General features: G+C 34.8%; 4 protein-coding genes across 9 annotated transcripts; 1 reads left to right on the top strand and 3 right to left on the bottom strand.

The window, feature by feature from the left end:
* LOC100256549 (glycylpeptide N-tetradecanoyltransferase 1) lies at positions 1 to 2,777 on the top strand. Of its 5 annotated transcripts, none has more exons than XM_010656189.3 (3): positions 1 to 224; positions 418 to 480; positions 1,176 to 2,777. In XM_010656189.3, the coding sequence occupies exon 3, from the start codon at positions 1,201 to 1,203 to the stop codon at positions 2,503 to 2,505; it is 1,305 nt and encodes a 434-aa protein (XP_010654491.1). In that variant the 5' UTR covers positions 1 to 224; positions 418 to 480; positions 1,176 to 1,200; the 3' UTR covers positions 2,506 to 2,777. The 5 variants fall into 5 exon arrangements, with proteins under 5 accessions (XP_010654491.1, XP_002277829.1, XP_010654492.1 ...); XM_010656190.3 differs by having other exon boundaries at positions 90 to 224; positions 365 to 575; XM_059739437.1 differs by having other exon boundaries at positions 90 to 224; positions 365 to 480.
* A 1,696-nt stretch (positions 2,778 to 4,473) lies between these two features.
* LOC104880206 (telomere repeat-binding factor 5) lies at positions 4,474 to 7,451 on the bottom strand. Of its 2 annotated transcripts, XM_010656192.3 has the most exons (5): positions 5,964 to 7,451; positions 5,802 to 5,886; positions 5,279 to 5,362; positions 4,778 to 5,031; positions 4,474 to 4,672 (listed from the first exon to the last, which is right to left on the bottom strand). In XM_010656192.3, exons 1-4 carry the CDS (start codon positions 6,005 to 6,007, stop codon positions 4,783 to 4,785), a joined length of 462 nt encoding a protein of 153 aa, XP_010654494.1. In that variant the 5' UTR covers positions 6,008 to 7,451; the 3' UTR covers positions 4,474 to 4,672; positions 4,778 to 4,782. The 2 variants fall into 2 exon arrangements, with proteins under 2 accessions (XP_010654494.1, XP_059595421.1); XM_059739438.1 differs by having other exon boundaries at positions 4,474 to 5,031.
* Positions 7,452 to 8,916: 1,465 nt separating this feature from the next.
* On the bottom strand, positions 8,917 to 11,417 carry LOC104880293 (proline-rich receptor-like protein kinase PERK10). Its single transcript, XM_010656584.3, has 5 exons — positions 10,482 to 11,417; positions 10,316 to 10,400; positions 9,741 to 9,824; positions 9,273 to 9,492; positions 8,917 to 9,163 (listed from the first exon to the last, which is right to left on the bottom strand). The coding sequence occupies exons 1-5, from the start codon at positions 11,291 to 11,293 to the stop codon at positions 9,135 to 9,137; spliced, it is 1,230 nt and encodes a 409-aa protein (XP_010654886.3). The 5' UTR covers positions 11,294 to 11,417; the 3' UTR covers positions 8,917 to 9,134.
* Positions 11,418 to 12,752: 1,335 nt separating this feature from the next.
* On the bottom strand, positions 12,753 to 16,047 carry LOC132254351 (secreted RxLR effector protein 161-like). The gene is made up of 2 exons (XM_059739820.1): positions 15,909 to 16,047; positions 12,753 to 13,219 (listed from the first exon to the last, which is right to left on the bottom strand). Exons 1-2 carry the CDS (start codon positions 16,045 to 16,047, stop codon positions 12,753 to 12,755), a joined length of 606 nt encoding a protein of 201 aa, XP_059595803.1.
* Between the last annotated feature and the right edge of the window lie 4,277 nt (positions 16,048 to 20,324).

The raw sequence follows: 20,324 nt of genomic DNA on the forward strand, positions 1-20,324 counted from the left end.
AAGCAAAAATTTTCAACATATAGAATGACTGAAACGACGAATGACGAATATACCCTTGGATTGCACATAGGTAGCGCTATTTAGACGCATTGTTATATAGAGGCTTCATGATTCCATCCGTGCTTGCCGATTCCCAGTGTTCTTCCATCTCCCCCAAAGCTTTCTATCTCTAAAATCCCTCTCTCCCTCTTCAAACCCTAGATCTCAACTTTCCAAAATCCCAGGTAATATCAATATGTTTCCAACTGTCAATCTCTGAATTTCATGCTCAATTTGCCTTAGATCTTAGATTTTGTTTTTTGGTTTTTTTGGTGATTATTTTGGATTTGCTTTTTTAGTTAATCGAACCTGCGTTTGATTGCAGAGAAAGTGGGGGAAAGTTTTAATTTTGAATAGATTGAGTTTTTGTTCGTGCAGAAAATTGAGGATTTATTGGTGATGTAATTGATCCAATCCTTGAAGCTTGGTGCTGGTTGTCGTGTAGGTTTTGGATTTATTTTGCTGCTTGGATTTGGATTTTGTTCGTCGCTCTGTTTGGTTGCTGAGAATATTTGAGAAGAGTTGAGATTGCGATAGTAAGGTTTATGCTGTATGAGTGTTAGTTTAGTTCAGGTTTTAGTTCTCAGGAGTTCGAAATAATGAAAGATGGGATTCAAAATTTTGATTTCTTTTCCCTTAAAGTTTTCCCAGCAACCAAAAAGAGGAGAAAGACTCATTTGTTCAGTAACTCATCCAATTCGCTAAGTTTTGTAATTATCTGGGTTTTCATTTTATTCACCTGCCATTTGTTTGCTCAGAAAATTTAGGAACCAAACTGATTGTGAAGTTTCCTGGTCAGATAATCAATACGATAATTTTTTGTTTTCATGCTCATCTTGGTATGCATCCTGTTTAAGTTGTTTTGCTTCTGTTTGGTTGTTGAGAAGAAAAAGAGATGGAAAGAAAAATATAACAGTTCAAATTTGTATTATATGTTTTATTTTTTAAGTTTCCTGCAGTTGAAATCTCAACTCAACCGAGCCAAAATGTTGATTAGATTAGTTGAGTGGAGTTTTTGGTTTTTCTTCACCCCAAATGATAGAAAAATCCAATGTCAATTCTAATTTCTTGTTTGTTACTAGTGTGTTATGAGCTACTAAACGGAGTATATGGAAATTATTGATGCTGTTTTACAGACTAGCTTATTGAAATTCATTTGAAATGGTTGATGACAATAACTCTCCTGGGTCACCTGACAAAAACCGAAGCCCTAACCCTGATGGAAATGCATCTCCTGAGAGTGATGCTGCAATTGATGTATTAGCACGAAAGGTTCAGGAATCTCTTGTTCTTGGGAAGACACACAAGTTTTGGGAAACCCAACCAGTTGGGCAATTCAAGGATATTGGAAACGCGAGCTTGGCTGAAGGCCCTATTGAACAACCAGCACCTTTGTCTGAAGTCAAACAAGAGCCTTACAATCTTCCAAACCTCTATGAATGGATCACTTGTGATATTGACTCCGAAGAGACGTGCATGGAGGTTTATAACCTCCTCACTAACAACTATGTTGAGGATGATGAGAACATGTTCAGGTTCAACTACTCGAAGGAGTTCCTTAGATGGGCCCTTCGCCCACCAGGTTATTTCAAGAGCTGGCACATTGGTGTTTGTGTCAAAAGCTCAAAAAAGTTGGTAGCTTTTATTACTGGTGTTCCAGCTAGAATCCGGGTTCGTGATGACATTGTTACCATGGCGGAGATTAATTTCTTGTGTGTTCATAAGAAGCTCAGATCAAAAAGACTTGCTCCAGTCATGATTAAAGAGGTAACCAGGAGGGTTCACTTGGAGAATATCTGGCAAGCGGCTTATACTGCAGGAGTGGTTCTCCCTACTCCTATATCAACTTGCCAGTATTGGCATAGGTCTTTGAATCCAAAGAAACTTATTGATGTTGGGTTTTCTAGGCTTGGGGCAAGGATGACAATGAGCCGCACCATAAAGCTTTACAAGTTACCAGATTCAACAGTCACACCTGGGTTCAGGCAAATGGAGCTCCATGATGTTCCTGCAGTTACACGACTTCTTCGGAACTATTTAAGCCAGTTTGCTGTTGCCGTTGATCTAGATGAAAATGATGTAGAGCACTGGCTTCTCCCCACTGAGAATGTTGTGGACAGTTATCTGGTTGAGAGCCCTGAGACTCATGAGATCACTGATTTCTGCAGTTTTTATACTCTTCCTTCAACTATCCTTGGCAATCAGAATTATTCGACTTTGAAGGCAGCTTATTCTTACTATAATGTGTCCACAAAGACCCCATTGCTTCAGCTGATGAATGATGCGCTTATTGTTGCCAAACGGAAGGACTATGATGTTTTCAATGCATTGGATGTCATGCAGAACGAGACTTTCCTAAAGGAACTGAAGTTTGGACCTGGTGATGGAAAACTTCACTACTATCTTTACAACTATCGCTTAAGAAATCCATTGAAACCATCAGAGCTTGGGCTTGTACTCTTATAGTTTTGAGCTCCAAATTTACATTGCGGCGCGGACCGTTTGGTAGCATTTTTGGTACTGTTTCTCTGATTATTTCAATGATAAGGTTGCGTTAATTATCTTGTTATACTTCGTTCGGCAATCTTTATTAGGTTTATATTATGTTTTTCTTTTGAAAGAACAGATCTTGTTAACTTTTTTAGACTGAGATTGATCGGCAATCATTCAAAGTTAAGCTTGTCCGGTGTCAGTAGAACTGAAAGATGATTGGAACATCAAAACCCTTGTTGTGTTCATCCTTTTATGTGTCTTTAACATCTTATTTGCACAACTCTATATCTCATGCTCTCAATATATATGCCTCAAGCTTATGTGATTGTTTGAGTTGAAGAAATTCACACGAGTAGCATGGAATTTGAAATTTCATGGTTTGATTGGGAATGATGCTTTTCTAACATTTCAGTTTGTTTTCCTGTTCATTGCAGTTATTTTCTGTGATTTACTTCTAGTTGTATGTTCTATGCTCATAATGTGACTCCAATCACTAGAACTACTAATTGTTGCTTGGTATTGTGACTGTTATTGTAAACTATAGAAAGCTATTTACTCATTTTTGTGCTGATTGTTTCAAATATAGGAGTCCTCTATCTGGAATGGTGCTTATGAGAATGTTTAAGTCATGCCAGAAATTGATTGACATTAGCATGATGACTTTTGAAATTTCATGCTTCTACTGGGAAGTAGGGCTTCTAGCATGTTGGTTTGCATTTCCTAGTTGCTTCTAGTTGTGTTTTGTTGCTTGTGATGCTAAATGGTAGCTTGTAATGCAGACTCTTATAGTAAACACCACTCAATCGTATCCTAGAGATGAAACCATAACATCACAACTTTCATAGAAGAGCCTATCAAATGAGTTTATTTCCTTGCATATGCTACTTATGTATTCAGGTACATGTTTGGTATGTGGGAATGGACATTTCATTCATTTCGCATCCATTCTTATATTTGGTTATACTAAATGATAATAAGAATGAAATAAAAAATGGTTCCAATAGAAATCAAGTCTCATTCATAAGTGGGATTTCAATTGATTTTCAATGGGTATTTTGTATTTGGATTCCCTATGTGTAAGGGTATTGTTGTTAACTTGTTTCTTTTCATTTCTCATTCCAATTATTACCAAACATTGAAATGCAAACAAAAAACTCATTCTTATTCCCATTGTTACAAACATTGAAATGAAAAAATAAAATAAAAAATCATTTTAACCTTACATTCCTAGGTGCTTCCTACACAAGAATTGGAATTACCAAATTCACTAAACTAAAACCGAAATATTCATTCCCATTTTCCACTCTAATAATCAAACATGGCCCCAAGGTTGTGTATAATAAACAGAAGGGTGAAATATCATTGCATTGCATGTTCTTGTATGGTAATGGAGGGGCAAACTATCATTGTATTGCATGGAATCAAGTTTAACACATGTTGCATGAGATTATTAAATACCAATAGGCCATGTTTGGAACACTGGAATAAAGAATAAGAATGAAAAATCATTTTTCATTCCTATTCATTAACATGTTTGGATTGTTTTTTAAAATAGGAATAAGAATAATAAAAAAAAAAAATCATCATTATGGAAATCAAATCCCACTCTTACTAGGATTTTGATTCCTCACGTCTATATGGTATTATGATTCGCCTCCATTCCCATATATTTCCATCCCGTACCAAATACATCTATGAGGTCCCCCAACTATCAATTAATGTAAAGAAGTAGTATTTCTGAAATGACCATTTCCTAGTTACTGTCATTAATGCAGTCAAGCTTATACTTAGTAACAGAAGGTCAGGGTATCAACTATCAATTAGGGTAATAGATATTTATGAACCTAAAATGCTACCATATTAAAGGTAAGTTCCTTAGAAAGCACAATCCTAAAGTCTTAAGCTTTGTTAGAAAGAGCTTAAACTCTGAAAGCAATCGAAGGTTGAAAGAATGTGTGTGTTTGTATAGAACTTTGAAACATGGGTGTCTTACTAGTAATAGCAATTACTTCTACTTCTCTATACCAAAGAGGCCCTTGGTTCATGTCATGGTAGCCAGAACTGCTCGTCTCTAAACACCCACTCATCCGTTCTCAGAGCAATCAACATTCTTATTTGGTCTTAAGAGTTAAAGAAGAGCCTGTAGTGGAGTAAACCAAGAGGGAGGAGAAGGGATGCTTTAAGATATGTCATTATTCCAGAAAAAAAACAAGTAGTTAAGAAATCTTTTTTCTTTGGATCTTACTTTGTTCATGGATTTCCTTCGCCAGCTCCAGCATTGCGCATTAGGTCCTCTGTCATCTTCAGAATTGCCTCACTTTCTTCTACCATCCTTTCGACTCTCTCTAACTCCTCAACCGCCTCAGCTGCCAGAATTTCCTTGTGTTCTGCTTCAGCAATTAACCTGGCCGCCTCCGCCGCAGCTTCTTCCAATGTCTGATTATGTGACTCTGACTGACTTGAACCCAAAACCTTCTTTATCTTGAAGCAGTTTTGGTCCTGTAATTCGCGATGATGATAGAGAAAGTAAGGTAGCGTTTGTTTTTAAATAGGTCTAAATTCGTCTGAAATCCAAATAGAAGCAATGTTTGGCTTTAAACAGGTCTAAGTTTGTCTCAAATCTAAATAGAAATATATCATTGTAAGTAAGGTGGCGTTTGTTTTTTGAATATGTCTAAATTTGTCTGAAATCTGAATAGAAATGAAAAATCATTAAGGGATAAGGAGAATTAGGAGACTCACTCACCATGTCAAGCTTCTCCATCGAAACAAGGTCTGTCAATTTTGAGTTCAACGACTCCCTGAAATTCTCAGGCACCATATGCCTTTTCTGCAGAATGCGAACAAGAAAAAATTATTATGGAATAAGTAAAGAATCATAGACCCTGACTTCAATCAACCAAGCATTGATGCTTGTTTGAAATTTGAGGTGTTTTCAAGAAACCAATGAAAATATGCATCATACCATTTTGAAAATCAAAGTCTAAAAAATTGTTTTTGATATTAGAGTCCTGAACAAAATTTGTTTCTCAAAATAATTGTTTTGGAGAAAGTTGTCACGGCTAAGTAAAGGATTTTGAAAGTTTCTGTACGTGTTTTTGAGATTAGGAATCAAGAAATCAAGAAAACTGTTTTCGTTCTTAAAAACAACTGTGTTTGAAAATGTTGCAAATCCAAGGAAGGGTTTTCGAAGTTTCTCTCTTATGACTCAAATACCGACTCGTCCATGGTAAATTCCCGATAGAAGTAGAGAGGAAACTCCATCTGACCTCGATAGAATTCGCGATTTCACTGATACTGCATCCCGCCGAATTGTTCATGGTCGATAGAGCTTCAAAAATCATGGTAGTGTACCTGGTAAATGAATCAGAAGATCAAGCACCTGAAAGAAACTCCATGTACAAGTTTCAGAAACTGAAGGAAAGACGAACCAGGCTTTCTCATTTACGGAGCCATCGGGATCATCAACGTCCATGATGATTGCCGGTGATGCAGTACTGGCATGTGGCGTCACAGAAGCTGAAGCTTGAGGATTAAGGAGCGCAGGAGGAGGAGGAGAAGGATTAGGGAGCGTAGGAGGAGCTGCGGTAGAAGGGTCGGCACTAGTCGTAGCGTGAGCTATTTTTTAGTAATTGTTGCTGTTTAATCTCTTAAGTTGTTGAGTCTGTTAAGTTATAAATTTCCTTGTTCTTAGGGGGAGAGGGAGGGGACGGGATCGTGCCATTAACTTAGAACGTGACAGAGTGGTATCAGAGCCGGTTATGGCTGACGATCAACGACTCCAAAGGCTTGAAAATCAGGTTGAGAAGCTGAGTTCAGGTTAAGAAAGGCTCCTTAAGCAGATGGAAGAACTAGTGGGGGCAATGAACTCCCGATTAGACTTGCCGGAAGAAGGGTCCGTCAATAGGAATCGGGGACCACATGGACAGGGTGGTGCTGGGTACGCAGGTGGACTAGAGGCTCCTAAGCTTGCAAAGCTTGATTTTCCTTGCTATGATGGCTCGGAAGATCCAACTCTGGATTTGCCGCGACATCATTGGGCGACGCAAAAATCAAGGTCACTTGGTTACTTGGGATGGAATGAAGGCGGGATTGCTAGAGAGATTTCCTGCAACTGAATATGAAGATTTCTTTGGAGACTTATGCAAGCTTAAGCAGACGGGAACTGTTTCCGACTATCAAACTCGGTTTGAAAGGCTTCTAGCACCGGCCGACACTTTGACAGATAAACAAGAAGCTGAGTGTTTTATTAGTGGATTGAAGGATGGGCTAAGGGCTGATGTAAGAGTCCAAAACCCTCAAAATCTGTCTGCTGCAATTGGGTTAGCACGTACCTATGAACTCAAAGCCCTGAGGCGCACAACCAATCCAACATTCTCCTCTTCAGATCGCAACTCCAACAACCAATGGAACACCTCAACCCCTAGTGGTGCGAAAGGCACCAATCCAGAAAGGATTTTACCAATTCGTAAATTAAAATTGCTGCACATGACATCGTCCGGGATCTTTTTCCGGAGGCTTGCGAATCTGCGCCGACGTCGATGTTCCGCCGTTTTTCCTGGGCATTTGAAAGATGATGACGAGAGGAGTATACAGATGGTAGAAATTAGAAAAAACTTGACACAAACTCGTGCTTTCTTTTTTCTTTTCCTCTTCATCTCTCATTTTCTTCTCTGGCTGAGGTAGCTCGTCTTCCTCTTCTTCTTTGGATCAAAGATCAAAGAAAACAAAAAGAGAAAGAAGACGAAGGGAAAGAGAAGAATGAAAAAAAGGAAACGTGAATAGGGTGTTACCATTAGGGTAGCTTCTTGTGACCGACTTTTTTTTGGAGAGAAGAAGAAGAAGAAGAAAAGAAACGAAACAAGAAAATGAAGGCAAGAAGAGAGAGAAAACAAGGGGAGATTTTTAGATGGATGAGAGTAGGGATTATGAAGAAGTGAAAACATATTATCATTTTATATTTAAATTTTATTTACAAAAAATTAAAATAAGAAGTGGAGGGTGGAAAGAGTTTAAGAGTGGTCTTTGATATTTCTATGTTATATTTCACCCTAGGGCTACGACATACATTAAGAGTACGTTTGAAAGTGATTATAGAAAATATTTCTAACATTTTTAATATTTGAATGATAAAAATTTTCAAGTATTAAAAATATTAAAAACGCTTCATAGAATCATTGTATAATAGGTTTTTAAAGTGCGTTTGAGAGTGATTTTAAAAAACGTTTATAGTATTTCTAACATTTGAATGATAAAAATTTTCAAGTATTAAAAATATTAAAAGCATTTTCTAAAATTACTACCAAACGGGTTCTAAATTTATAATATTTCTAGCATGTTGATTTTTGCTTCCTAGTTGCTTCTAGTTACGTTTTGTTGCTTGTGATGCTAAATGGTAGCTTGTAATATTCTCTTATAGTAAACACCACTTGATTGAATTCTAAATATGAAACCAACATCACAACATTTATAGAAGAGTCTATCGAATGAGTCCATTTCCTTGCATATGTTATTTATGCATTTAAGTACATGTTTGGCATGGAAAAATGAACATTTATTCATTTTCTCATCTATTCTTACGTCTCGATAACTAGGGCTATGTTTGGTTCTCGAAAAATTTGAGGGAAAATGCAAAGAAAAGAAAATAGACAGGAAAAGTAAAAAGAAAGAAAAAGTGAATAAAAATAAAAAATAGAGTTAAAGATGATAAATTATTTTTATTTGCTACTTCAAACTCATTTTATTTATTTTAACTCATCAATATAAAAATTAAATAATTTTAAAATGCATAAGTCATTTTCCTTAGCATTTTTTTTTCTTTCCTTTATACTTTCCGGGAACCAAACATAAAATGAGAATAAAAAAAAAAAAAATAGTTCCAATAAAAATGAAGTCTTATTCATAGTAGGATTTCAATTGATTTCCAATGGGTATTTTGTATTTGAATTCCCTTAAAGAAAAATTTTAAACTATATGTAAGGGTATTGTTGTTAACTTGCTTCCTTTTCTATTCTCATTTCAATTATTACCAAATATTGAAATGCAAACAAAAAATAATTCTTATTCCCATTGTCACAAACATTGAAATGAAAACAATCATTCCCACCTTATATTCCTAGGTGCTTCCAACATAAAGAATTGGAATAAAAAAATTCATTAAACGAAAACAAAAATATTCATTCCTATTCTCCACTCTCATGACCAAACATGGCCCTAAGGTTGTGTATAATGATGGAAATGCCAAAAATCGTTGCATTGCATGTTTGTGTATGGTTATGGAAGGGCGAACTATCATTGCATTGCATGGAATCAAGTTCCTTAGAAAGCACAATCCTGAAATCTTAAGCTTTGTTAGAAAGAGCTTAAACTCTGAAAGCAATCGAAGGTTGAAAGAATACGTGTGTTTGTATAGAACTTTGAAACATGGGTGTCATACTTTCGAATTTTCTAGAAAGTTCTGAAACAAAAAACTCAATTGACCAGTAACAGCAATTAGTTCTACTTCTCCATCCCAAACAGGCCCTTAGTTCATGTCGTCGTAGCCAAAACTGCTCGTCTCTAAACTGCTACTACTTCATCCATTTTCAGTGCAATCAACACTCTTATTTGGTCTTCAGAGTTAAAGAAGAACCTGTAGGGGAGTAAACCAAGAGGGAGGAGAAGAGAGATGCTTTAAGATATGTCATCATTCCAGAAAAAAAAACCTAGTAATTAAGAAAGAATTTTTCTTTGGATCTTACTTTGTTCATCGATGTCCTCTGGCTGCTTCGGAATTGCCTCATTTTCTTCTGCCATCCTTTCGACTCTCTCTAACTCAACCGCCACAGCTGCTAGAATTTCCTTGTGTTTTGCTTCGACAATTATCCTGGCAGCATCCACAGCAGCTTCTTCCAATGTCTGATTATACGACTCTGACTGACTCGGACCCGAAACCTTCTTTATCTTGAAGCAGTTTTGGTCCTGTAATTCGCCATGATGATAGAGAAAGTAAGGTAGCGTTTGTTTTTAAATAGGTCTAAATTTGTCTGAAATCCAAATAGAAGCGATGTTTGGTTTTAAATAGGTCTAAGTTTGTCTCAAATCTAAATAGAAACAGATTATTGTAAGTAACGTGGTGTTTGTTTTTTTGAATATGTCTAAATTTGTCTGAAATCTGAATAGAAATGAAAAATCATAAAAGGATAAGGAGAATAAGGAGACTCACTCGCCATTTCAAGCTTCTCCATCGAAACAAGGTTTGTCAATTTTGAGCTCAGCGACTCCCTGAAATTCTCAGGCACCACATGCCTTTTCTGCAGAAAGCAAACAAGGAAAATTATTATGGAATAATTAAAGAATTATAGACCCTGACCTCAATCAACCAAACGTTGACGCTTGTTTGGAAAGGGTTCCTATTAACTGTTTCGTTATAAATTTATTCTGAAAATAGATTGTATTTTAATGAAAATTTGAGGTGTTTTCAAGAAACCATTGAAAATATGCCTAATACCATTTTGAAAATCAAAGTCTGAAAAAATTGTTTTTGATATTTGATTCCCTGAAGAAAATTTGTTTCTCAAAATAATTGTTTTGGAGAAATATGTCACGGCTAAGTAAAGGATTTTCAAAGTTTCTCTGTACGTGTTTATGAGAGTCTTTTGAAAATCAAGAAATCAAGAAAAGAACTGTGTTGGAAAATGTCGCAAATCCAAGGAAGGATTTTCGAAGTTTCTCTCTTATAACTCAAATAACGACTCGTCCATGGTAAATTCCTGATAAAAGTAGAGAGGAAACTCCATCTGACCTCGATAGAGTTAGCGATTTCACTGATACTACATCCCGCCGAATTGTTCATGGTCGATAGAGCTTCAAAAATCATGGTAGTGTACCTGGTAAATGAATCAGAAGATCAAGCACCTGAAACTCCATGTACAAGTTTCAGAACTGAAGGAAGCAGGAGGAAGACGAACCAGATAGCATCTTTCTCATTTTCGGAGCCATCGGGATTATCATCGTCGGTGATGATTGTCGGTGATGCAGTACTGGCACGTGGCGCCACAGAAGATGAAGCTTGAGGATTAAGGAGCGGAGGGGGAGGAGGATCGAAATCATCATCGTCATTGATGATTGCCGGTGATGCAGTCCTGGCATGTGGCGTCACAGAAGCTGAAGCTTGAGGATTAAGTAGATGCGAAGGAGGAGGAGAATCAGAATCATCATCATCATTGATGATTGCCGATGATGCAGTCCTGGCATGTGGCGTCACAGAAGCTGAAGCTTGAGGATTAAGGAGTGGAGGAGGAGAATCGGAATCATCATCGTCGATGATGATTGCCGGTGATGCAGTCCTGGCATGTGGCCTCGCAGAAGCTGAAGCTTGAGGATTAAGTAGCGGCGAAGGAGGAGGAGAATCAGAATCATCATCGTCGATGATGATTGCCGGTGATGAAGTCTTGGCATGTGGCGTCACAGAAGCTGAAGCTTGAGGATTAAGGAGTGGAGGAGGAGGAGGAGAATCGGAATCATCATCATCGATGATGATTGCCGATGATGCAGTCCTGGCATGTGGCATCACAGAACCTGAAGCTTGAGGATTAAGGAGCGGAGGAGGAGGAGGAGAATCGGAATCATCATCATCGATGATGATTGCCGGTGATGCAGTCCTGGGATGTGGCGTCACAGAAGGTGAAGCTTGAGGATTAAGTAGCGGCGAAGGAGGAGGAGAATCGGAATCATCATCGTCAATGATGATTGCCGGTGATGCAGTCCTGGCATGTGGCATCACAGAAGCAGAATCTCTAGGATTAAGGAGCGGAGGAGGAGGAGGAGAAGGAGGAGCTGCGGTAGAAGGCTCGGGACTGGCCGTCCTGACTCTTTTTGGGGAGGCTTGCGGATTTGCGTTGACGTTGATGATATAAAAAAATTTGGATACAATGGAGAAAATAAACATTCTCAAACACTCTCTTGATACAATAAAATTCTCAAAGATACAAAATAAGAACAAGAAGAAGAAGAACACAATAAAGACTCAAACAAGTTCTTGGAACTTTGTCCAAAGACTCTATTTCCTCCCACCACTAGAAATCTTTAGGGAACTAATGGAAATAGTCTTGGGATTGATCAAGCCTTTTCACTTTTCTGCATAAGATTTCAAAAAGAAGAAAAGTCATATATAACACTCTTAGGGTTGAAAAATGGTTACAAGGATGAGAAAAAACTCATTGTCTTCCTCAATCTCTTCATCTTTGTAACATTAAAAAATTAAATCATATGTTTAATTCACACATTAAACATGATTTAATCTCAAATGTGTAACTCTCTTACACTTAACCTCTTAAGTTTTATAAAGTTACAAAGATGAGAAGACTCATTGTCTTCCTTAACCTTTCAAGTTTTGTAACATTTCAAAACTTAATCATGTGTATAATTCACACATTAAAAGTGTAACCCTTCTTACACTTTATTTTCAAAAGTTATTTTTCAAAAGTGTAACTCTTCTTACACTTTATTTTTAACCAACAATATATATATATTTATATAAATATAACAATCCCCCACTTGGTTAAAAATAAACATCAACCCTTATAACCTCAACAGTGAAAATGCATAAAATAAAATATCTTTCGATTTGAATTTTACCTTAGTGTAATTGTCACAAAGCTCCGTTGAAATCCCAAGTTGCTTGTATCATTGAACCAGTTATTCCTTGTAACAAAACCGGTAACAACACACATACTTCCACTAACCACACGAGTGCCCATTATTTTCTTGCTTAGCACTTTTATGGCCATGTGCTCAATCCATTCATGAACTTTCTTGAAAGAAAACTCCAACTCTCATGAGAGGCGGCACCACCCCTAAGTTCACATAGGTGAAATTCTTCCAGCATCCTTGTTACCTTTAAGATGCTTGTCACACATAGACTGAATTTCATTAAAAGCTTTAAGCTTAACCCTCTAATGGTAACAACCAGCATTAATCATCATAGATGGAACTCACATGTTCTGATGCTGCCACAACCCACTTATCAATGACTTGTTTTTACCTATTGAACTTAAGACTAGTCATTTCGTAGTATTAAGTTGGGTTACCATCATTGGTGAATTTTATTTAAGGAGTTTTAGTCCCATCCCTCTAGATGTTATCCTTACTAAATCTCTTGTAAGAGGTTTAGTAAAAGGATCCGCCAAGTTTCCACTTGACCTCACAAATGAGATTGAGATGATTCCATATTGAATCAATTATCTCACATACTCATGTCTAATGCTTATATGTCTAGACTTCCCATTGTACACTCCACTGTACGCACGAGCTAGAGTGGCTTGACTGTCACAATGTATCAACACTGTTGACACATTATTTGCAGTAAAAGGGATATCCATCATGAGATCCCTAAGCCACTCAGCTTCTTTTCCAGTTGCAGCTAGAGCTATTAACTCTGCCTCCATGGTTGAGTGTGATATACAAGTCTGTTTCTTGGATCCCCAAGAGACAGCCCCACCACCAAGTGTAAACACCCAACCTGTGGTAGATAAATTATCTCCCACACTCGATATCCAGCTTGCATCTGAATATCCTTCAAGTATAGCAGGAAACTTTGAATATTGGAGGCTTAGTTCTTTGGTATTCTTTAGGTAACCAAGAACTCTACCAATAGCTTTCCAATGTTCCACGCTTGGATTGCTAATAAACCTACTTAGTTTACTAACTGCAAATGAAATGTCAACCTAGTACACTGAGCAACATACATAAGACTTCCAATTGCACTTGCATACTCAAGTTGAGCCACCGATCTACCATCATTCTTTTCAAGTTTTATACTTGAATCAAATGGAGTATTAACATCTTTAATCTTGAGATGACTAAATTTGCTAACTACTTTCTCAATATAGTGGGTTTGGTTTAAATCATAACCCCCACTATTTCTTTTCACTTTGATACCCAATATAGTATCAACTTCTCCAAGATCTTTCATCTTGAAGGTTGAGGATAGAAACCTTTTCGTTTCTATTATTCCTTTCATGTCATCACTCAAGATTAACATGTCATCCACATATAGACACACTATGACCATATAGTCATCACAAGTCTTAGAATATAAGCACTTGTCCACATTGTTGTGTCTAAATCCATCCGAAAGAATAGCATGATCAAATTTTTTGTGCCATTGTTTGGGAGTTTGTTTTAAACCATATAATGATTTGACGAGCTTACACACTTTGTTTTCATTCCTCAGTAGAATAAAACCTTCCGGTTGTTTTCCATGTAGACCTCCTCATTGAGATCCCCATTCAAGAATGCCGTTTTGACATCCATTTGATGAACAAATAGATTATGAATTGATGCCAAAGCAAACAATATCCTAATCGATGTTGTTCTAGCCACCGACGCATAAGTATCAAAATAATCAATACCTTCTCTTTGTTTAAACCCCTTAGCTACTAATCTAGCCTTAAAGGTTTGAATCATGTCATCGGTGTGATATTTCCTTCGAAATACCCACTTGCACCCTATTGGTTTAGATCCTGGTGGAAGGTCTACCAATTCCCATGTTTGGTTGGACATAATTGAATCCATTTCATCATTGATAGCCTCTTTCCAAAAAGCAACATCTCTAGAAGCCATAACTTCTTTGTATGTTTTGGGATCCTCCTCTATTTGAAGTACTATAGGAATTTTTCTTATAATATCTTCTCAATTTTCTTCTACTAAGTAAAAGGAAATTCTTTGAGAGTCAATCTCATCCGATCCCAACACTTTCTCTTTTCTAGCTCTTTGGCTTTTCCGAGGCACAATGGGTTGCTCAACAACCTTTGAAGGTGTTTCCTCTAGAGACTCTCCAACACTAGTAGGTACTTGAGAATTGCTATCACTCAACAAATTCTCAAAGAACTCTACCTCTCTTGATTCAATTATCACATTAGACTCCAAGTCTAATAGCCTATAAGCTTTGCTATTTGAGGCATAGCCTACAAATGCACATTTAATGGCTCTTGGACCCAATTTTGTTTCATGTGGATCCGTTTTCTTGCAATAAGCAAGACACCCCCACACTTTGAAGTAACCTATATTAGGCTTCCTTCCTTTCCATAACTCATATGGAGATATCTCATTTTTCTTCATAGGAATTCTATTCAAAATATGGCAAGCAGTCAACAAAGCTTCACCCCACAAATTGAAATTCAATTTAGTATGCAATAACATAACATTCACCATTTCCAAGAATGTTCTATTCTTTCTCTCCGCTATGCCATTGTGTTAAGGTGTATAGGGTGCGATGCACTCATGTATTATGCCATATTCTTCACAAAAAGAATTGAATTCACTAGAGAAATATTCACCACCTCTATCACTTCTAAGCACCTTAATATTTTTTTCTAGTTGATTTTCAACTTCGGCTTTGTAAACTTTAAAGGCATTGAAAGTTTCACTTTTGTTTTTCAACAAAAACACATAGGTAAATCTAGAACAATCATCTATGAATGTAAGAAAATACCTATTTCCACCTCTTGTTAACATGCCATTAAGTTCACAAAGATCACTATGTATTAAATCAAGCAAATTAGATGATCTCTCAACACTATGAAAAGGTTTTTTAATCATCTTTGATTTAACACATATTTCACACTTTTCAAATTTCTTGGTATCACAAGCAATCAAACCACATTTCACAATCCTTTTAATAGTGCTTAAACCAACATGTGCAAGCCTATTATGCCACAAAAATAAAGAATTTGAATCACACATATAAGCGGAAGTAGACGCCATTTTATTGATATTGTCATTGGTACAATGAACTGTGGCACAAGTATCATACCACCATCCTTGCACCTTTCCTTGGACAACTCACACATCGCTTAGTGTTGCAATGATCTCCTCATCAATTGCATTCACCACAACCCCTTTTAGGTCCTTTCGGTACCTACACTCCCTAGCATAATGCCCGGGTTTTCCACACACAAAATAAGGACCTTTCTTGCCCTTAAATTGCTCTTGATTTTTCTTGGGGCTCATATAATTTCCGGAATTCCTTTTGTCGTTGTTATTTTTACCTCTAGGATGATTGGCCTTTGAAACCGCATTGGTTTTGTTAGTCCCACCATTGGACTCTTCCACCATTTTGTCTCTTGATCTCGATTCTTCTTCAATGCGAAGATGTTTTTAAATCTCTTCCAAGGAGTAATCTTCACTCTTGTGGAGAATCCTCTTCCGGTAACCTTTCCAACTTGATGGTAATTTAGCCACAATAGCACCAACTTGGAAGGCCTCCGGAAGTTCAATTTTGAGAACTTTCAACTTATTTACAATTACTTGCAACTCATGAATTTGTGGTAAGAGAAGCTTTTCATCAAAAAATTTGAAATCTATGTATTGAGAAATGAGAAACTTTTTGGTACCTTCTTCCTCGGCTTTGTACTTGTTTTCAAGAGCCTCCCAAATCTTCCTCGTGGAATAGGTGTTGGTGTAGAGATCATATAGCCTATCAGATAAGGCGTTCAAAATATGACCCCTACATATGAGCTCATCCTCTTCCATCTTCTTCTTTGCCGCCACCACTTGAGGTGTGTCATTTTCCTTTGGTTCCGATAACGGTGCCAAGGTAGGATCAAGGATGTAGAAAATCTTGAGTGCTGTGAGAAGGAATCTCACCTTGTCTTGTCACCTACTGAAGTTGGAACCATCAAAACGATCCAACCTCACAAGGTCTTGGTTCATAATCTTGATAGTCTCTCTTTCCATTGAAGAATAGAGTCTTTGATTGATATCAAAAAATTTGGATACAATGGAGAAAAGAAACATTCTCAAACACTCTCTTGATACAATTAAATTCTCAAAGATACAAAATAAGAACAAGAAAAAGAAGAACACAAGAAAAGCTCAAACAAATTCTTGGAACTTTGTCCAAAGACTCTATTTCCTCCCACCACTAGAAATCTTTAGGGAACTAATGGAAATAGTCTTGGGATTGATCAAGCCTTTTCACTTTTCTGCATAAGATTTCAAAAAGAAAAAAAGTCATATATAGCACTCTTAGGGTTGAAAAATGGTTACAAGGATGAGAAAAAACTCATTGTCTTCCTCAATCTCTTCATCTTTGTAACATTAAAAAATTAAATCATATGTTTAATTCACACATTAAACATGATTTAATCTCAAATGTGTAACTCTCTTACACTTAACCTCTTAAGTTTTATAAAGTTACAAAGATGAGAAGACTCATTGTCTTCCTTAACCTTTCAAGTTTTGTAACATTTCAAAACTTAATCATGTGTATAATTCACACATTAAAAGTGTAACCCTTCTTACACTTTATTTTCAAAAGTTATTTTTCAAAAGTGTAACTCTTCTTACACTTTATTTTTAACCAATAATATATATATATATATATATATATATATATTTATATAAATATAACAGTTGATGTCCCGTTGGGCGGGCATTCGAAGGATGATGATGAGAGGCGTATAAATATGGTAGAAATTAGAGAAAACTTCAACACCAGTCTCATGCTTTCTTTTTTCTTTTTCATTTTTTTTTTTCCTCTTCCATTCTCATTTTCTTCCCCAAAACTATTTTTTTTTCCAACTAGAAAAACTGGAAAAAGAAAAAGAAAGAAAGAAAGAAAATGTGCAATGACTTATTAGCTCGTTTCACTCTTTTGTTTAGATCAAAGATTAAAGAAAATAAAAAAAGAAAGAAGATAAAAGAAACATTCGAAAAAACTTAACACGAGTCATGCTTTCTTTTTTCTTTTTCATAGTCTTTCTTCTCTCATTTTCTCCTCTTCGACTTTCATTTTCTTCCTTAAAATAATTTTTTTTGAAGTAAAAAGCTTGAAAGAAAGAAAAAAAAAGAAAAAAATAGAAGGAAACAAAAAAGAGTATAACCATTAGAGTAGTTTCTTGTGACCAACAAGACAATGTCCGACTATATAGTAGTATGATTATTGCTTCCTTTTTTTGGATTAAAAAAAACAAAGAGAAGGAAGAAGGGAAAGAAAGGAAACAAGAAAAGAGAGAGAAATGAGAGATCTTTAGATGAATGGAAGCAGGGATTATGAAAAAGTGAAAACACATTCTCTTTTTATAATTAAGTTTTATTTGAAAAAAGAAAAAGTTTTAAAGGGGGTGTTTAATATTTGTATGTTATATTTTTCATCCTAAGAAATGATTAAAATACATGTAATTATATATTGTCATAAATTATATAATTCAATACAAAAATTTTATCGACTTCAAAATAAAAGTTACAACATATACTACCATGCCATATTTGATTTTATAAAACTTAATGCATAAATACCTCTAATTTTACTAAAAAAATACAAGAAAAATTGCTATATCTTTCATATAAACCTCCTATATATCCTATAAATGCCGTTGATTTTGTAAAATTATCTCATGTAAAATAACTTCTGATTTTGCCGTGGAATTTATGAAGTGTAAATAAAAACTCAATTATTAACAAATACAAAAAATGAAACTTTATTTCAAAATAAATTATATGTAAGTTACAAGTTTCATGACCTTTAATCGTTGGAACTTTTTAAAAAAATTAAATTTTACTCTAGCAATCTTATCGAGAAAAATTTGTTTTCATATACTCGTGAAAAAAATGAACTCAAGTTTATAAAATATAAAATTTAAGCAGTAATTTAAAAATAAATAATATTTCATGTACTTTTTAATCAAATGTATTGTATTTGACAATTCAAATACTACTTTTTAATGATGTAAATATTACTTTTAGCTATAAAGCACATGAAACTTAAATTATTTTTGTAAAATCTCTTATATATACCAAGTACCTACCTCATGTTTTCTATATATATATATAATAATATTTAACTTATCTCTTAGTGCATGTTTAAATGCTTTAAATGTCTCAAAATATCACTATCTTCTAAAAATATCAAGAAGACTCCCATTTGAGTGAAAGCAATGTCATATGCATGCAAATGACTACTTCAATATTGTCACCAAATAAAAGGCTTAGGAGGTTAGATATGGATTTTATGCACCTTAAAAGGAATGACCCCTAGTTGGCAAATACATTATGACTAATTTGAAAGTGCTGGTTTGTTTGCTTGAGTGAGGAGCAATTAAAAGTGATTGGATTGTGTCACCATTGTAATCATCCACGTGATTACAATATTGAAAATAGTTTCTCTTCCAAAATATTTATAAAAAAGTAGTATTTTCTACCTTGTAATCATCCACGTGATTTTATTTTATTTTTTAAATTCATTTTTAAGTGTAAAAGGCTATCGTTGGTGATTATGATTTAAAATTTTTTTAAAATATCCTTAAAATTATAATTATTTACTATGGTTTTACAATTTTCTTTATAATTACAGTTACTAACTGTGGTTTAAAAAAAAAAATTTAAACCATGCACCGTTTCAATCTTCAATGGTTAGTATTGTGATTTTAAAATTATTTTAAAAATCTTCTTTATCATAATAACCATAAAATCATAATTAATACTACAGTTTTCTTTAGAATCATAATTAGTAACTGTGGTTTCACAAATATTTTTAAATCACACCCATTACAATTTTTAATAGTTAATATTGTGATTTTAAAATCTTCTTTAAAATAAATTGATTGGGAGTGCCTCATTTGGTGATGGGTTAAAGTTAGGTGGTGTTTGTTTTTTGGTTGAATAGAAAAAGTCAAAATATTTGGCTTTTTTTATTCAGTTAAAAGTAACCTGTTAACATCATCCAATATAATTAAATTAAATTTATTGATAACAAGTTCACATCATCCAATATAATTAAATTAAATTTATTGATAACAAGTTCATTTTAGTTATGTTGGATAATGTCAACGTGTTACTTTTAGCTGAATAGAAAAAACTAAAATATTTGGTTTTTTCTATTCAGCCAAAAAACAAACACCACCTTAATCTCAAGTTATAGTGTGTTGACTTAACTATTGAAAATTGCAATGGGGTGTGGTTTATGGATATTTGTGAAACCATATTTAATAACTGTGATTCTAAAGAAAATTATAAAACCATAGTTTGTGATTGCGGTTTTCAAGATACTTTTGAAAACTACAGATACTAACTATGATTTTATGGTTATTATCATAAATAAGATTTTAAAAATAAATTTAAAATCATATTACTAATAATTGAAAATTGAAACGAGGTATGGTTTAAAAATATTTTTGAAACCACAATTAATAACTATGATTCAAAAAAAAAAAAATTATAGATATTTTTGAAACTTTTAAACCATAGTCATTAATAGTGATTTTTTACATTAAAAAAAAAAACCATGTGAATGATCACATGGATAGAAAAGTCAAATAAAAGGCTGAAAATGTAGACTCAAAGACTACTTGGGTAATTTATTTCAAATATACACTATTTTGATTCCCTTTTTCAAAATAAGAATTGGTTTGGCTGCCAACACTTTGTAAGAACTATAAAAAACAATTCAGGAACCATTTTAAATCCTCGAGATCCTTTTTGAATTTAGGATTCTCTCATGTATGGATGTCTCATAGGATGCATCATCACTTTCTCTTACCTCTACGTCTCACGTAAAACATAAAAGTCATTGATTCATGTGATAAACTTTCCTTAACTTAGACATTTTTGTAATATGAGTTTTTTTTTTAAATATTATTTAAAAAATTCCATGTACTAACAATTAAACCTATTTTTTTTATATTATTTTGACTCTTTCTATTTCGAAAAATATGATATTTTCATTATCAAACTTAAAAATCATGTGAAAAAAATGATAAAAGTTCATTTCAAATATTATTATAAATCCACAAGATGAAACCCAAGCTGCC

This window comes from Vitis vinifera, chromosome 9 (assembly GCF_030704535.1).
Source record: "Vitis vinifera cultivar Pinot Noir 40024 chromosome 9, ASM3070453v1".
NCBI classification, from domain to species: domain Eukaryota; kingdom Viridiplantae; phylum Streptophyta; class Magnoliopsida; order Vitales; family Vitaceae; genus Vitis; species Vitis vinifera.

Excerpts from the sequence above, each read along its gene's own strand:
- LOC100256549 (XM_010656189.3), top strand. The coding sequence starts at position 1,201 with ATGGTTGATGACAATAACTCTCCTGGGTCACCTGACAAAAACCGAAGC.
- LOC104880293 (XM_010656584.3), bottom strand. The coding sequence starts at position 11,293 with ATGCCACATGCCAGGACTGCATCACCGGCAATCATCATTGACGATGAT. Across the intron at positions 10,401-10,481 it reads AATGAGAAAGATGCTATCTG|GTACACTACCATGATTTTTG; the intron begins GTTCGTCTTCCT and ends TTCATTTACCAG. Across the intron at positions 9,493-9,740 it reads CGATGGAGAAGCTTGAAATG|GACCAAAACTGCTTCAAGAT; the intron begins GCGAGTGAGTCT and ends GGCGAATTACAG.
- LOC104880206 (XM_010656192.3), bottom strand. The coding sequence starts at position 6,007 with ATGGACGTTGATGATCCCGATGGCTCCGTAAATGAGAAAGCCTG. Across the intron at positions 5,887-5,963 it reads TCCGTAAATGAGAAAGCCTG|GTACACTACCATGATTTTTG; the intron begins GTTCGTCTTTCC and ends TTCATTTACCAG. Across the intron at positions 5,032-5,278 it reads CGATGGAGAAGCTTGACATG|GACCAAAACTGCTTCAAGAT; the intron begins GTGAGTGAGTCT and ends CGCGAATTACAG.
- LOC132254351 (XM_059739820.1), bottom strand. The coding sequence starts at position 16,047 with ATGGAAGAGGATGAGCTCATATGTAGGGGTCATATTTTGAACGCCTTA. Across the intron at positions 13,220-15,908 it reads GTACAAAGCCGAGGAAGAAG|TTAGTAAACTAAGTAGGTTT; the intron begins GTACCAAAAAGT and ends TTTCATTTGCAG.